The 17,647-nt window shown below is 47.3% G+C and overlaps 3 protein-coding genes across 3 annotated transcripts; 2 read left to right on the top strand and 1 right to left on the bottom strand.

Moving 5' to 3' along the window:
• Positions 1-411: 411 nt before the first annotated feature.
• Positions 412-3,024, bottom strand: LOC9661497 (cell division cycle 5-like protein). Its single transcript, XM_002982447.2, has 4 exons — positions 2,839-3,024; positions 1,174-2,781; positions 847-1,119; positions 412-792 (listed from the first exon to the last, which is right to left on the bottom strand). Exons 1-4 carry the CDS (start codon positions 3,013-3,015, stop codon positions 520-522), a joined length of 2,331 nt encoding a protein of 776 aa, XP_002982493.1. The 5' UTR covers positions 3,016-3,024; the 3' UTR covers positions 412-519.
• A 4,163-nt stretch (positions 3,025-7,187) lies between these two features.
• On the top strand, positions 7,188-9,752 carry LOC9661495 (pentatricopeptide repeat-containing protein At3g09040, mitochondrial). The gene has a single exon (XM_024687572.1). The coding sequence runs from the start codon at positions 7,188-7,190 to the stop codon at positions 9,750-9,752; it is 2,565 nt and encodes an 854-aa protein (XP_024543340.1).
• A 1,061-nt stretch (positions 9,753-10,813) lies between these two features.
• On the top strand, positions 10,814-12,360 carry LOC9661494 (anthocyanidin 3-O-glucosyltransferase 7). Its single transcript, XM_024687713.1, has 2 exons — positions 10,814-11,302; positions 11,364-12,360. The coding sequence occupies exons 1-2, from the start codon at positions 10,849-10,851 to the stop codon at positions 12,293-12,295; spliced, it is 1,386 nt and encodes a 461-aa protein (XP_024543481.1). The 5' UTR covers positions 10,814-10,848; the 3' UTR covers positions 12,296-12,360.
• Positions 12,361-17,647: the final 5,287 nt, after the last annotated feature.

Raw genomic sequence — 17,647 nt, 5'->3', positions numbered from 1 at the left:
GATCAAATTTGCAAAAGTTTTTGGTGATGGAGCCGATCGATCTTAGAGAGGGAGAGAGTTTCTGTAGTAATGCTGCTTTCTCTTCTAATGAGTGAATGATAGAGGGAGAGAAGATGGTTTTATACCAGTGAGAGTTGAGCCGCTGATCCAACAGAGATCTTTCACGTTTTTCATTTCTACCATGTTTTATGAACAGCCTACGCGGTCCTAAAGTAAACGATCCGTAAACAGTCTTTCTTGTCCCATTAAGTTGATCTTTTCCTTGTCACTTTTGTTTAGCACCGTATCAATCAGTGGAACGAAGGTTCCGACATTAACATCACTCCTTGCATGCATTTAACACCATATCATTTCAGTAGAACGAAGGTAACACATATTTTATGCCATGTGCGGAAAACGGAGATTTCTGGATGTTTAACGGAATAAAGTTCATTGTAAGACCATTGAAAAGAGCTGTTGTGAACCTTACAAAGGCCAAGAGTGGAAACAAAGATGCTGGCACAATCGCTAGACATTTATTTACACAGTTGGATCAGATCCAACTCCAGCATCGTCCTCGGCAACCAGTCGCCTCAGATCGTTCCTGCAAGACAAGCGTCGCTCGTATCTCATCTGGAGGACGCTCTCCTTGTCGCTCTCCGTCTTCACCTCCTCCTGGAACGCCTCGATCCGGCGGGGAGCGATAAGCTGCTCTTGCTGGTGCAGCGATCGATAGCACTGCAGCTCCGTGCCCAGCGTCTCCGCCTCCTTGAAAGCCGCCTCGATCTGCTGCCACAGCCCATCGTCCCTCGTCTGGAAGTCCATCAAGTTAGAGAGGCTCGCAAGAAAGAACACGACGTAATGTACCTTGTAGCCTCCAGTTAGAACAGAGATCTTTTGCTCCAGCTTTAGAGCCTTCTTCGTGTGACCATCTTTGTGCTTCTTCACGGCCTCAAACTCGTATTGTGCCGCGGCCAGCCGCTCGGCTGTGCTTGCGAGGCTCGCACGCTCGTAGCCGTTCTTCCGAGGGAAGTAAGTTATGTCATCAGCTAAAGCATCTCGAACAGCAGAGTAGTCAGCGCCTTCGTGACCGAGAGAAGCCCTCACGAGGGTGATATCCTCTTCTATTTCCCGCGCAGCCTGTGCCAAGGGAGTGTAAAAACGAAGTAACCATCGCAAGTAAAACACGCATACCTCCTTCAACTCTTGTTCGTCCAAGTCCTCCAGCTCGGGTATCACCGGCAGAGGCTTGCCAGACTTGTCCGTCATGGGGTATTTCGCGTTGTCGTGCTCCAACAAGGCGACTAGCTCCTTCTGGATAAGCGCCTTTGGATCATCCGCTTCCGCGTGTCGAGGGATAGTGTTCCTTATCAGCTCCACCGTTGCTGGCGGTGGCCTTGGCAATCCTTGCTGCAAGACTTTACTCCTCTTGCGGAGAGCAGCAGCTTCTCGAGCGTCCTCTTCAGCTTGAGCATTTGCAATCACGTCAGCCATGTCAGCCTCCATCTCCTCGTCGGCTTCTTCTTGCTCCGTAGGAACGCCGAGAACGGTAATCTGGTACAAGTTCTTCGCGTTAGGCAATCCCTTGAGCGACGCCTGCAGGTTCCTTCTCGCTTCTGCCTGCCTCAACTTCTCGGCCTTGGGATTGTCAGCTGCGAGTTCCAGTCCCTCGTTGATGTGGAACTCGTCCCGTATCGGTGTTCCCTTGGGTGTCATTGCAAAAGACGTCTCCCTGGGAGTACTTCCGATTCGAGGAGTCGATCCTACTCCTCCCGGCGTCGTGAGAGGTGTAGCAATCACATTTGGAGTCTGGACCTCCCGTTTCTTCGGCGTCACCCCCGAAAAGGCGGACGGATAAAGCTCCGGGCTGAAAAGATTCTCCGCCTCCATCATGATGGCGTCGCCTTTTCCACCTGGTGTTCTCTGAGGAGTCCTCGCCGGAGTCATCCCTGCTCGAGGAGTCTGATTATAGTTGGCGACAAGTGCTCGAGTAGCGCTGCTCCCTTCGTCCTCTCCAGGTATATTGTCCGCCGAGGAGCTCATCTTGACAATCTCCTCGAGCTCCCTGTCAGAAATCTGCGGCGCCGGTAGCATCAACTTGGTCCTCTTCCTCACAGCCTCCGGATCGTTGAGCTTGCTGATTTGCATGATCGCCGATGGAGCGTCCTGCCTCTGAGCGATCTTGTTCCGAGCAGCGTCCTGCTTGCGAAGCTGCGCCTCGATGTCCGACCGCCTTCTCCCTTCCAGCTCTTCGATGTTGGTCGGAAAACGCGGCTGCGCTACAGACCTCTCTTCGTTGGAGACGTCGTAAAAACCTGGAGGTGGTCTCTTCTCGAAAGGAATCTCCTCATTGTAGTCGATGCCTTTGAACTTCCTCTTGCGGAGACGAGACCCAATGCCGGCCGCTTTGAGCTCTCTCCTCTTTTGTAGCGCCGCCAGCCTCCTTGCCTCCTCCAGCTGCTTCTCCCTGGCCTTCCTCTTCGCCTTCTTACCCCGGGTGTTTGCCAGCCTCGCCCTTGCCTCGGAAAGCATCTCCTTTTCGTCCTCATCCATGTCGACTGGATCGGGCCTAGCTGGCTTGGACTCCGGATTGGGATCAATCTCACCAGGCCGGAGCTTGCGAGGATCATCAGCCGGCTCGTAGCTCTCGTCCTTGTAGCACGCCGCATCCAGCAGCTTCTCATACCTTTGGAGACACTGAGCAGGAGTTCTCCCAACGATGGGAGCGATCGTTCTCCATTGCGTCGGCATGAGCTTGGCGAGGTGAAGGAGCTTCTCGTCTTCCTCGCGGGTCCATTCCGTCTGGCAGACAAATGCAAATCCGTGAGAAAAGAAGCAAGGAAGAGGAAGTCAATTCACCTTCGTGATAGATGGATCCAGCCACTCGTACCATCGCGCCTTGCACTGCTTGGCCGACTTCCTGGCGAGCAGGGACGAGATTCTAGGCCACTGATTCTTGGCATATTTCATCACCGCGACCTTGAGGATCTCATCCTCCGTGTTCTTCCACACTCCACCTTTGATCATGATCCTCATCTTTGCGGATAGCCGAGCGCGCAGCGATGGCGCGCAAATGAGCTAACCCTAATCCTTTAAACCCTAAAGATTGTCCAGCATGGTCCAGTTCTTCCAATGTGGGGATCAAATGGCAATGAGATCTTCGGCGTAGCTCAGGGTTCCAGATCGTCCCAGGAGATCCAGCATGCAACTGTACTGTTGCTTGGTGATCTTGGTCACACCAAAGTCTTGCCGCATTGATCGAAAGAAAGCTCGGCCAGCTTCCATCTTTCCTGCATGGCTGTAAACGCAATGAAGCAAGCCTCGTCTGGGAGAATCTCCATCCTGATAGCGTCAAACGTAGCCAGGGCTCGATCGAAGCTCCCAGTGCAAGCGAGCGCCACGATCATCCACACGATTTGGCATGCGTCTGAAAGATTTTAAAGTGTGATAGATAAAAGTTGTCGCTTTGCATGAGCGTGAGCAAGAGGATGGACGTCCACGAGAGGATGCAATCCCACAAAGAATCTCGAGCACTCCTGCGTACGCATCGAGCAGTGCGTTGGAGCTCTCGAGACTGTGCTGCGGCATCTCATCGAAGATCTGCTTGGCCGCCTCCACCGCAAAGCTTGATTCATAGGCTGTCACCGTGGAGCTCTACGAAACTAGATTTCGCTCGGGCATCCCATCTCGGCTCTCCGGCTCGACCATATGCCGTCTGTATCGCGGTGGTTGAGATCACATTGTGGACCGGTATGTTTTGGGATTGCGGAGCATGGTGGTACTCGATAAGTGGATCTCTCCCTATAAGATCATCACAGTCAGTGATAAATCTCATATTTCACTGCTCTAACTGTCTTGTCTTGAAGCCATTTTTGGAGTGCTTGTGCCATGTACTCGTGGAGAGGATTGTCAATTGTCTGAGATTGCCCAGGCGCATTGTCCAGTTTTTTACGTCCAGCCACCAATCGTTCATACATTAAGCTGATAGAATCGTCTATAGCCGGCATGGTGTGTTTTTTAGAGAGGTGGCGTTTCGTTTTTTATGTATACAATGACGTACTTCCATGCAAGAAGTTCTAATGGCTATAATCCAGAGTCAAGCAGGATGATGGGTAGGAAACGTCGGCAGAGTGCAATTTAGTCCGAATAAACTGGTCAACTCTTACTCAATGCCACTCATTCATGCCCGGAGCTGTGTCACTAGCGTTGTGCTATACTTTTGTGAGGAAGAAATACCTCTTCACACTCCAATGGTTATTTGTGCGGCATGGCAATCGGATTGAAAAGAATGGTATGCCCTGCGAGCTGCTTCGATGTGCAACCCGCTTTCCAGGGGTTAATTCTAAGCCCAGGTATTTGTAAGGGTCCAAGGGTAAACAGGCAGTGTCCAAATACCTTAAGCTTCGTTTTGGAGAGGTTGACCTCTATTCCAGATGCCGTGCAAAAATGGCTAAGGACGAGATCGTGCTGGAGATACAATTAAAATTGTATACTATATAGTAGATGGTAATTGTATCATATCGTATGATGGAGAGGGGCGATTTGGCTTTCTCCAGCAGAACGATTGTAGCCTCTCCTGTATCTGTCCACTCACTCCGGCGAATTGGCTCTTCACAATGAGGATGAATTGAGGTCTAACCCTGCATTTTTCATAATTTCCATCCCAGTGCTTACTGGATCTAGCTTTACGCAAAATGCATTGGTTGGCTAAGCTCTTAGGCCGCATTTTCTCAGTGGTCGTGCTGCTACTTATCATTGGATTGATCATCCTGGGAGATAAAGTCTATGACATATCTTTCATCTTCTTCAACATACAACAGAGTTTTAGTGGGAGTTTTGGGGATAAGTTTATAGTCGCGGGATGCACGACATTGATATGCACAATGCTAGCAAGGTACTTCAATCTGCAGTTGGGAGTCTTCTCTTTAGGTCCCGGTCTACTTGTTCAAAATTTTGCAAGGAGATACCTCCTCACTGCTACGGGTTTGACTGAGGCAGCAGGGCTCCTTGCCTTAAGTGGTCTCAAACGCGAACAGAGCCGACAACAGCTTGTCCTACTCAGCTACTTAGCGGCTCTTACAATCCGTTTTTGTGGATGCAAGAACGAAACCAAGTCACAAATGCTACGTCTCCGTTCTCGGTTTTGGGAGTATCTCATGTACATGTGGCTGCCTCGATGTCATCTCTTACTTGACTTATGGATCCTTCTACCATCTGCAGTATTTGTAAGTATAGCTAGGAGCAATGAAGTGTTCAGGATATGGAGAAACAAGGAAAAACCACAGCGAGCAGACCATGAACAAGCTGAACATATGTTCCAGGTGGTCGACAAGATGTTATTCGGAAGCAACTTACAGAGTCAGGCTCTTGGGGTTTCCAGCACATGAAACACTTCGATAGTCAGTATACTTTTCTCTGGGTAGAAGGTACGGGTTTGCTGATATTTTTAGCGTACTATACGATCATCAATCTTCTAATCAATCATCCAGCTGGACCGGAGACTCTAGTGTGCTCCATTATCATATTGCTGTATCTTAGTATGCAGTGCTCTCCAGGGTTCCTCGCTCGTATAGACATCGCAGTCGAGCTTGTCACCAATAAAGATGACATGAAAACAATGGCAAGAAAGATTTTCCAGTGGGAGTGGTTCCATGACTTGCTACAGTTCTTTCACGTTCTAATGGAAGGAACGCCCTTGGAGGAGGTGCATAACCACAAACACTTGGTCCAATACTGGCTAAGAATTCTGGAAGGCTATGAGTTGATGTGCTATGTGATATTCTTTGGACTGGCGCATGCTACAACTCGTGCTTGCCTCGTATGCTTTGCGGTCCCATTGAAGCTGATCATGGGTAGCATACAGGACAAATGGTCCAAAATGGTCAAGGATACTTGGTCAGACAAAATAGCACCAAGTCTAGCTTATGTTGCTGTTCAGCTTTCTGCACCAGACATACACAAGGTTACAAGGACCATTATAGAAGCTGAAGCAGCATTAAATAGTAGAAAGCAGTGTACCGTATGTATTGAAACTATGGATGCTGCACTGCAACTCAACGAGTTTAAGATGAAGATCGGATACAATGTAAATCATTATAGTCGGGGAGCTTTCGATATGGCTCTATGTGGCATGGCTTTTGCATCGGTTGAGGAGGTAGATGGCAACTATCAGATTGTACGAGATCTTCGTAATCTTCTTATCCTCATTAGGCTGTACCATAAGAGCATGTTCGAACCGAGCAGTGACGATGTTAAGAAGCTGAGAGAAAAGCTGGCAGTTGAACTGGGACAATTTAGTTTGATCCACTATGAAAATGGATATAAGGTGAATACCGCTTTGGTTAGGCAATGCGGATGCATTGGTGATGGGGACTGGAAAGTTATGAAAGCTCAGCTGTGCGTATCTTTGCTGCTCCAGGCTCACGATCAGCCTAGAGAGGGAGAGAACCTCAGTTTCACAGCAGTGATGCTTTGGATGGAAAAGAGGAAAGTTCTTCATGCAGAAGTCGACATTCCTGCGAATGAGGTTCAAGCGTGAAGACCTCCAAAATTGTGTGCAAGATTTGACGAAGTTCTTATCTCAATTTTGTGGCGACCTGCTACAGCTTTGGTTGAACACATAGACGTATTTGGCTAGAGTTCGAGAATTCACCTGCAGCAATTATCTGTTTTTTGACAAGTTTTCTGCCTCAAATTTCTGGTACTTGCCACCCGAATGAGATCAGCTGACCATGCGGAAAGAAAGACGTCAAGTTGCTCTTCATGCTCTTCAAGCACACCACCTTGATGTTGGTTATGTTCAGGCTTCCAGAACTTGCCAGAAGCAAAGCTGAGTTCATCGACCAGAATAATGGATGGGCCAACGGCCTGTGGCAACAAGTTTAATAATGTTGATTCAACACAGCAAATATAACTTGTCTTTGAAGGCATCGAGCTCATAAGACCAAAAGTTTTGTGACGACTTAAGTTAGAGAAATTTTTGTCACTGCCTCGTGTAATGAAGGTTTTTCCATGGTGAAGCGCAGCTGCTGTAGTGGTAGTACCGTCCCACCTCATCCGGATGGTTTACGCGGCGTTCTTGTTGCTAACGCTCGCCACCATGGTTACCATCTTGTGCCTGTGATTGAGGAGAGTACCAACAAAAAGAGTCTCAGGAAATCTTGATTGATTGGCTCACGCATCTCACTCCATCGAACTAGAATGTTCTTATGATCCACGGCACAAGGAAATGCTGCCAGAGATTCGTGCCCAGCTCAGCCGCGGAGATCGATCGCCTTGATAATCTCGCAACACACCTCTTCGACCAGACCAAGACCCAAGACAAAGATCCCAACAATGATCCCGACGAAGAACAAGAACGTTTGTTGGCCTCGATCATCCGCGACTGTGCCGCTACCCAATCCCTTCCGCTCTGCAAGAAGATCCACGCCACCATTGCCAGAGATCACCGCTCCCACCTGTTTATCAGCAATCTCCTCATCGAGGCTTACTGCCGATGCGGCAGCCTGGACGATGCCACCACTGTGTTTGGCCAAATGCTCGCCCACAAGAATGCGGTGTCGTGGACTCTCCTGATCGCAGCAAGTGCCCGCAAGGGGCATTTGTCCCGTGCGTTCCACCTCTTCCAATCCATGCAGCTCGAGGGCGTCAGGCCCGATCGAGTGACCCACCTCACGATCCTGAGCGCCTGCTCGGATCCGGTCGCGCTGCCCGTGTGCCGATCTATCCACGCGCAGCTCACCGGCATGGGCTATGGATCGGAGCCCGGATTCATCAAATCCTATAGCATGTGTGGCGATCTTGCCGCTGCCAGGGACGCCTTCGATCGAATCGCTCCCAAATCCGTGTCGTGCTGGAACGCGATGATGATCGCCTACGCGGAGAGGGATCTCCACGAAGAGATTTTGGAGCTCTACCGGCGAATGGATGCCCGCCCAAACGAAACGACCGTGATCCATGTCCTGCGCGCGTGCTCGGCGCTAAAGAACAGCACAGTGGGCAAACTCGTCCACAAAGAATCCTCGCAGATCGGGCTGGATGCCGACATCTTCGTCGCGAATTCCATCCTTACAATGTACACCAAGTGTGATCTAGTCGAAGAATCGGTCTGTGTTCTTGAGGCGATGCCTGTGAGAGACGTGGTGTCTTGGAACATCATCCTTGCGGCAAATGCCCGGAATGGGGATTTCAAGGTTGTGTTGGAGCTCTTCCGGAAGATGGAACACCAGGGGATCAAGCCCAGCAGCGTCACATTCGTTACCCTCGTCCAATCTCTCGCGCGCCTGGGCGATGATGTGGAGGCAGCGCGATCAATCCACTCGCGAATCCTGGTCAGCGGGGTGGAGATCCACGACGCGCTCCTCAACGCGCTGCTCAATCTCTACGGCAAGACCGGCGTGGAGGACGCGCGATCCTTCTTCTCGACGAGCATGCCGGCAAAGAATCTAGTCTCCTGGAACACAATAATCTCTGCTTGCCTGGACTGGGGCGAGTCCAAGGAAGCGTTGGAGCTCCACCGCCGAATGGATCTCGAGGGCGTCAAGGGCGACGAGATCACCTTCGTGGGGATCCTGGGCGCTTGCGCAGCGACCCAAAACATCGACCAGGGGCGATCGATCCACGCACGGATCCTCGCCTCGCCCTCGCGAATCTCCAGCGATGTGGCAGTGAGCAATGCGCTGGCGGGGATGTACGCTGCCTGTGGCTTGCTCCATGTCGCCAGGGACTTGCTCGACGATCAAGCCAAGGAGGAGGAAGAATCAAGCGTCGTGACGTGGTCAGCGATGATCAGCTCGCAAGAAACCATGGCCGAATCGTGCGTGATCTACGGAAGAATGCTCCTCGAGGGCATCCGGCCCAATCACGTCTCCTTCCTCTCACTGATCGCGGCATGTGAGAAGGAGCTCAATCGCATCGAGGATGGAAGATCATCGATCCAAGAACACTTCGATCGAATCCAGGGACACATCCGAGAGGCCGGACTAGAGCTCGTGCCCGTCGTCACCACCGCGCTCATGAGCTTCCACACGAAGCTCGGCCGCGGCCTGGACCGCGCAAGAGATCTCTTCCAGCGATTGGAAGAGCGATCCGTGTGGCCGTGGGTGGCGATGATGACCGCGGCCAATTCCAGCGGCGATCCACGCCTGGCTCTCCACTTCTTCCACGCGATGCTCCACGACGGCACCGTTCCCGACGAGATGGCCTTCGCGGTTGCGTTGACCGCTTGCCGAGAGATGAAGTGCCCACACCGGGGAGAGGCTGTGCATTCGTGGTTCCTCGAGAGCGGGATCCAATCGGCCAGACTGGACACCCTCGCGATCAATCTCTACGCCAAGTGTGGGGCTGCGGAATCCGCAAGAACAGCCTTCGACCGCTCGCTCGATCGGCGAAACCCAGTGGCGTGGAGCAGCATGATCGCAGCTTACGCAGAGTGTGGCGAGATCCAGAGAGCTCTTTGCCTCCATCGTGAGATGGGACTGGAGGGGATCGAGCAAGACACAGTGACCTTCGTCAGCCTCTTGTTCTCGTGCAGCCATGGCGGACTGGCGAGGAGGGCCATGGAGATCTTTACCTCGATGCAAGGCGATCACGGCGTGGATCCAATCCCGGAGCACTACGGCTGCGTGGTGGATCTGCTAGGGCGGTGTGGGCATCTGCGCGATGCCGAGGTGCTCATGAATTCCATGCCCTCGGAGCCCAGTGTCGAGCATTGGACGAGCTTGCTCAATGCGTGCACACTTCACTTGGATCCAACGCAAGTCACCGCGCCATAGTCAACAAATAAAAATTAGGGTTCTTTATGGCTGGCAAGGATTCAATCCTCGCCTAGCTCCAAGCCTGAGTATCGCATGGATTGCTCTGCAAGAGCTCTCGCACGCCATTCATGACATGGCAGTCCCATGATGAGCTCAAGGTCTCGGGCGTCCACAGTCCCACAATATGGGAGCTCCATGGCACGATCAACCGCCGGTTCCCATCCTCCCCCGCAAGCCCTCGAGGAAACCCCGAGCTTTCGCTGGGAGAGCTCTGCTGGCTTGCCTCCAGCAATGCCTCTGGACGTGATCTTCCATGCTTGATCCTGGCTTGACGAGCAAAGGTCCAACGTTGACAAGCTTGCCAAATACCTTCTCCCTCAAAGCACCCATAGTCCATGATCTTTCTCATCGAGTTAAAGCCCACTGGATCTAGAGGGTCCTCGGGGGGAAGCGCCTGTCCAGCACTTTAAATCTTCCCGGGATCGATCGTTCCTGGAGAGCAGAAGGAACTTTTTCTCCAGGAGCGTCTCGACATGGACAGACATGTGGAACATGGCTGTCGAGGACATCAAAACGTCGCAAAGTTAAGCTTGAGAGGTAAGTTGAGTGAAACCGCCTCGACCTCTCCAGTGGAAGCTTCTTAATCTCGTCTGAGTTCACGGCCATGATCTTGATGTTCTCAGGGAATGCATTTGCGAGTATTATCTACTTTTAAAGCTTGTGTTTGCAAAGTTACTTGTTCAAACTAGAGAATATGAGCTCATAATAAAGGACACTGACCATTTACACGAGCAGAGGCAAGAATTGCTTCACCTAGATAAGCAATTGTTAAATATAACTAAATAGTTAATTATTTACACTTGTGAGGGTAATGTCAGAGCTCTAAGTAGAACTTCAAATCATAATTGTCATGAAGCATCTTTGTGATTAAAAGAATCAAGAGCAAGAAGACGACAGTTAGAAATAATTTACTGCCACGTATGAGAGCATTGTGGACATTGTGAGCGAACGAGCAACAAGTGACACGAAGCACTATTAAAGGACAAGAGGAATTGTTTGCGCTGGTAGAAGTAAAAAAACCAACTTTTCAAGTCTTAATTGGAAGGTTGGAGCTATGGAGGAAGAGCGCTTGGATCACATACACATTCTCGCAGTGCCATTCTTACTCAAAGGCCATGAGATCCCTCTCCTCCATCTCTGTTGCCATCTCCACTCTCTGACAGGGGGCCGGATCTCCGTCACGATCCTCCAACTCCCAGGAGGATGGCAGCGAGAGAACAGTTTGGAGTTTGTTCGCTACGAGGATTTGCCGCTGGAGCCTCCAGCGGAGAGGAACATGAAGCTCTTCCTCGAGTTCTTCCCAAAGTTTAAGGCGCTGGGCGGTGCCGTGGCGGCGCGCTGGCGGCACCGCAGAGTGACGTGCGTCATAAGCGACGTTCTCGTGGGCTGGGGCGGAGACGTTGCCCGGGACTTGGGCGTGCCGTGGGTCGCGTTTTGGACGTCCACCATGACCGAGCTTGCGGTGTATATTAACTTACCAAGGCTTATCTCCGAAAATGCGATCAAAGGTACGTGATTTCCAAACGCTTTCTTCCAGGAATGGTGATCTTAGAAAACTTGGACTGCTAGATCTCGAAACCGTGGTGAAGATTCCAGGGCTTGTGGACCTCAAGGTCTTGGACTACATGACGCTACACCATGCCACAGATCCAAAATTCAGCGCCGCCATTGTTGTCAAGACCTTTGTGGAAGCTGTGGGGTATAGCTCCCAAGCTGATCGCGTACTGGCAAACTCCTCCCACGCCCTGGAAGGCAATGCGGTGAGAGCTCTTGAGCTATGTGGAATCAACATCGTTCCAGTGGGTCCTCTCCATCTAAACATCTCCACTGGGAGCGATCCAGACGATCCAAACCAGGTAATTCCATGGCTGGACAAACAGGAGTCTCGATCGGTTCTATACATTGCGTTTGGAACTATTGCTCCAGTCCCGGCAGCCCAATTCGAGCAGATAGCCCTGGCTTTGGAATCCACGAAGAACATCGCTTTTCTATGGGTGGTACGCCCGCAGCAGCTCGAGCTAGTGCCGAAGGAATTCGGCGCTACCGCGCGGTACGCGCTCAAGTCCGGTGGTGCCTTAGAGCACGTTAATGGTGGCACGGTATACCGCGGGCTGCTAACCGACTGGGCACCCCAGGTTGGGGTCCTCGGGCATCGTGCCGTGGGCGGTTTCTTGACGCATTGCGGATGGAATTCGATCTTGGAGAGCGTCACCGTTGGCGTCCCTGTGATGTCGATGCCGCGAATGGCCGATCAGTGCTTGACGAGGAAGATCTTGGACGAGGAGTGGGGGATTTCGGTAAGATTGGGTAACGCCATTACTGACGTTGTGAGCAAGGCCGATTTGGAGGCTGCAATCGAGGAGCTCATGTTTAAAAGGCGGGATGAGCTTGGAAAGAAAGTCAGCGATCTTGGAGAACTCGCTAGACAGGGGATGGAAGAAGGAGGATCTTCTCGATCCGGCATCGATTCCTTGGTCAAAGACCTTGAATTGTGGAAGTAAACGCTAGTTCAAAGCTTTTTTTATTGTATTCTCTTTGATCGAGAAGAGGAAATAGTACGTGTATATATATATGCGGAATTGATGTCCTCCACGATTCGATGGACAAGAGCATAGCCTTTGGCAAACAAAAACTAAGATTGGGAGCCCACTGGAACGTGGATGTTGGAATTCGTCAAAACAAGTGGCACAGCTGTAGGTACTCTGCTCGTCTGTTGAATTCTTCCCATGGCTCTGGAGTGGCTCGTCCACGACTGCTATGGTCCCAAATGGTGGGAACATATACTACGAAGAGTTCAAGAAGTGATTTCTAATGACCATAGTGTCTTTGCACTAGGAATATCTAGTTGAGAGAGGCCTACAAAATTGCCATCCACAGGGGAACACACATGTATGATGTGAAATATTGCCAACACCAATGACTACACTCTTATCTCACAAGTTGCAATTGACACCATAGTCTGACTGTCACCTCTAGGACTTTCTAGATTCCAAGATCTCAGACCACTGTCCACTTGGCATCTCACTACTAGTTCAAGGTGGCACTATAGGTCCACCTTATGTCTCCAAAATTTTGAGAGTCTTAGCTACAAAACATGCCCACACCAAACCAACACACAACACACTTGGTCCAAGCCTTTTGTCACGGCAGCCACCAACATTTTCGGCCTAAACAGGCTACCAGGCTCCCAAAGGCTTGTTGGTGGGACGTGGAATACTTTGTAGCACTTGCCACTAAACTACAAGATTTACATGTGGGGGTAGTAAAAGGGTGAGAAACACTTTTTTGGCAGCTTTGCAAAAAGAAGAAAAGAAGATATATCAAGCATGTCAATGATGAGTAAATCAAGGATTTCCATGCCAACCCTACCTGGGCACATAACAAACCTCGAGCAGTCATGATATTGAGCAATGTGGTCTGGGTGACATACCTCCCTTTTGCGCCACTAGTCTTGACACAGCAACACAAGAGGACAGCCACCTTCTCTATAGAGGACATTGCCAATGCCATTCGCAAATTGCCAAGATGCCAAGCCCCAGATGCACAAGAGCTCACTGTAGAGATACTGCTGGCTGCAAATGAAAATTTCCTCACCCCCATCCTCAAGGGAATCTTCAACAACATAGCCAGCATCGGCTTCCCAACAAGATGGACTATAAACCATCCTGTCCAACTATAGATGCATCATGATAAGCAACATCTTGTCCAAGCTATATGCCCAGATGCTGGAAAAGCAGCTGATGTAGTGGGCAGAAACCACACATGTACGTGCATGGGGTCAAATTGGCTTTCACCCACAGAGAAGCTACACAGACCACCTGATTATGTTTTGAATCCTATTGGATCACTCCCATGCAAAAGGAGGCAGGCTCCTCTGCTGCATTGTGGATTTTAAAATGGCCTTTGACACTGTACTAAGACACTTGCTCTTCCAATAGCTAGAGGGAACTTGGTGCACTAGCTGACATCATCACTGCCATAAAGCACCTTTACACCTGCATTCAAGCCAAGCTCACTAGACAAGCAGCAATCCCTTGCAACGCCAGTGTCAAGAAAGGATGCCTACTCTCCCCAACATTGTTTGGCATCTACATAGACACATTGGAATGCCTTCTAGCCAAGTGTGAGCTTTCCACCACCCAAATCGTTGGTCTCTATTTTCATCTCATGCTTTATGCCACTTGCTACTCTTTGCTATTCTTTGCTAAATAGAAAAGAAGATGTAGTAGCAGTTAGAAGCCCTCAAGGGATTTTGCTAGGACACAAATCTTGGGATCAACCTGACCAAAACACAAATTGTGATCTTCAGCTTGAAAGCAAGACACACCCCACTCCACTATCAAGGACAAGAGGTTCTGCAAGTTACCACTTACAAGTACCTTGGTTATTACCTCCACCATCAGCAAATATGAACCACTAGAGTAGTTCAATGTGAAGTTGTATCCGAAAGAACATATTATAGCCTATTGAATCACTTCGTGAAGTACCCATTTACCAATGGGATGCACGAAAGGAGCACTATTAGGCTAGGGTCAGCACCATGATGCTATATGGCTATGTTGCATGGGCCACCAGCCAATTGGTAACGAGTTGGTCCTGTCTAGAAAAGCTTTACCAAACCTTCATTGCCAACAACTTTGGCATCAAATAGAGAGCACCCTATGGCTTGCTATGCATGGAGAGGACTACTTCCAGTTGCATGGAAGTGCACCATGCAGTTCATGCTCTCTGCATGGAGAGACACATTTGACCACTATGCTCGGGCAGCTATTGAAGACTCAATCCAGCTCAATGCCTAAAAGAGCCAGTGATGGTGGAAGGATTGCTGGAAGTGGATGGAATGCCTTGGCTTAAACTTCGATGGACTATTGGACCAACCAATCACCACAATTCTCTTGGCATGGATCAGCCTTGCGTTTAAAGGCTGGTTGGCAGGTTCAAACAGGAACTCCCACTTCCAGGACTACCTCAATGACATCAACACTGGGAGAATCATTGGTCCCAGCATTCACAATGCCATGGGCTACACCAGGCATATCCTTGCAAAATACTGAATAAGCCCGCACACTTCATATCGAACTAGGCTAAAGACAATAGCTTGTTATGCCTAGAGATGCCTGTCTTTGCCCCCTATGCAAAACAGGAACAAAGACTTTGTCACATGTCATATACAATTGCCATGCCTATATATGGCTATGGCTTTTCTTCCCCATACTAGACTTCTATACCCACAGCCTCCTTGCATTCATGGGGAATACAACCATGGCAGCAATCTACATGCCATGAAAGATTGAAGGGCACTACTCATTGAAACAACATGCCCCCACTTCCCATACGGAAACATCTAACAAGTACCTAAATGACAACTCTTTCCTCTTGTCCCCTCCTCCCCAAAAGTCCCATACTCTCATGGGCTAATGCCGACTATAAACACATCTATTTATCTCTATTTACATCTAAAATATGATAATCATATATAATGATTTCCTGTGATATATATATATATATGATATTCTTTCACATAAATTATTAGCACACTTACTATAAGCTATACTACAAATTAAGCTATATATATTTTTATTTGAGTTCCATAAGCTCCATTTTTATACTATGCCACTATTGTTATTTTTAATTCCCCATTTGAAATTTATTTTTAAAATAAAGAGAGATAATAAAAACTTATAGAACTAACTATCAGTAAATTTTTGAATAAACATTCTATTCTTAATAACTCTATAAAAAATACATTTAAATCATATATAAATTATATATAATATTGTCATATACTAATATTAGTATAGTGGGATTTTGATATCTATCAGATTGATTTCAATTCAAACTAGGGTGTTTGGGCTAATTGAATATACATAATTCTATATCCCATCTTTATATTCTATATACTTACATTAGTGGAATGGGGGCCAACTTTGATTACCCTTGAGTGTTTGGATTTTTGCTTTTGGTTTAGATATAGCATTTATATCATCTAGATCTTTCTCTTTTTGTAGCTTTTCAAATTTTTTATTTATTTTTCTTCTTTTTATTCATCTTCAGGGTAGAACAATAGTTTAGTCCTTTGACTCTAGAGCAATAATTGGTGCAATTGCTTAATGTTATATAGTTGTAATTGAACAATCAAATTCAAATGATAGTATAGTACATGGTGCAACTCCTCGTGCTTTTGTTGCCAATCCTTATGTTTGGCTAGAGTTTTTTTACGGGAATCTTTAGGATAATATATACCATTGGTTTAATCATTTTACCATTTATCATTCTTGGGATGATACAGTTTCTCATATGTCTCTAAGGGACAATGTTGCAATAGTACAATGGTTTAAACACAACCATTAATGTAAATTGGAGTCTTTTCCCAAACATTTTTACACCTTTGGACATATTAACAATTATAATGATGCCTTCCAACAATTGCATTATCTATATCAAAGGTTTATAAGTAACCAAAAAGAATGACTCAAAAAATAATTCATAAATGTTCAATTATAAAAGGAAAGAGCCTTTCTCCAATTGATTAAGGGTTTTGGGATATTTTGGGTTAAATGTCCTTGAGTTTGAGTAATATTAAGTTGAATGACTTCCTAGGAAGTTTAAATTTAGGAATTTATAGGGCCATTTAAGTCAATGATGTAGTTTAATATTCATTTTAGAAACGTTTTGCTTCATGCAAAGCCAAATATATTAGAGCGAATTAAATTGGGAATGTTGTGGCTAGTGCTTTATCAAAATCTTGTGGGACTTATGCATGTATTTGCTTTAGCCACCTTTATTGATGCTCTTTGACTTTCTGTGAGAGATGAGTATAGAGGTTGATATTGCAATTGCCTATATTTAAAGACGAGGACGAGGACGAAGAGATGATCATAATAGTGATATTTACTGTTAGACATGTGATAAGGATGGCCACACATATCGACATTATTGGCATTTTCTAGATTGATGTCCTTCATTTCTTAGATGGAGGCCTTAGTATCAATAATATCCTATTAATGTTGCAGTAGTAGGTTTTGATATAGAGATTTTTCTGGGAATGAGGAGTCACTTGAGTAATGAAGAGTTATTGCATGCATAAGTTATGCAACCATGCCCGACCTACCCACTATCCTTACTATACATTCGTGACAATTTTGTGACGAAGCCTGATGAGAGTATTTAATGTTGCATCGACTATCGTTGGTTAACAAAATGACTATTTTGGATGTGTACCCTTTTCTTTACATTGATGATCTTTTAGATTGTTTAGTGAGAAGTCGTTAGTTCACCAAATTATATCTTGTTTTTAGGTATTGACAAGTGTCGATGGCCAAAGAAGATGTTCCCAAAATTATTTTTTATATACTATTTGATTTGTACAAATTCTTAGTGATATTGTTCAGTTTAAAGAATGTTCAAACAACTTTTTAGCAAATGATGGAGGAAGTTCTTTACAATATATTGAAGGTGATTGCTAACTTCATTAATAATATCTTGATCCATTTGGAAGGGACGTGGGAGGAGCATGTCTATGATGTTTACAAAGTGTTAGGTCGGCTATAGAAAGTTAGTTTAAAGCTAAAATAGTTGAAGTGTGTGCTTGGGTCTAAGGACATAACTTATCTTTGGTATTGTATTTCTCATGAAGGTTTATAAGTTAATATTGATAAACATGTGGTTGTTCTAATTTCTTTACTCCAAAATGTGTAAATGATATGAAACGCTTCCTAGGTAAGGTGCAATATCTTGATCATTTTGTTGATCATTTTTTTCATCATACTGCACCATTATAAACATTGTTAAAGTCATTAACATCACCTTTTATTTAGTTTAAAAACTACGAGTGGGCATTTATGCATCTCAAA

This window comes from Selaginella moellendorffii, unplaced genomic scaffold (genome assembly GCF_000143415.4).
Source record: "Selaginella moellendorffii unplaced genomic scaffold, v1.0 SELMOscaffold_54, whole genome shotgun sequence".
Classification (NCBI taxonomy): domain Eukaryota; kingdom Viridiplantae; phylum Streptophyta; class Lycopodiopsida; order Selaginellales; family Selaginellaceae; genus Selaginella; species Selaginella moellendorffii.
The sequence above is the reverse complement of the archived record's forward strand: the minus strand, read 5'-3'. Positions and strand labels throughout refer to the sequence as shown.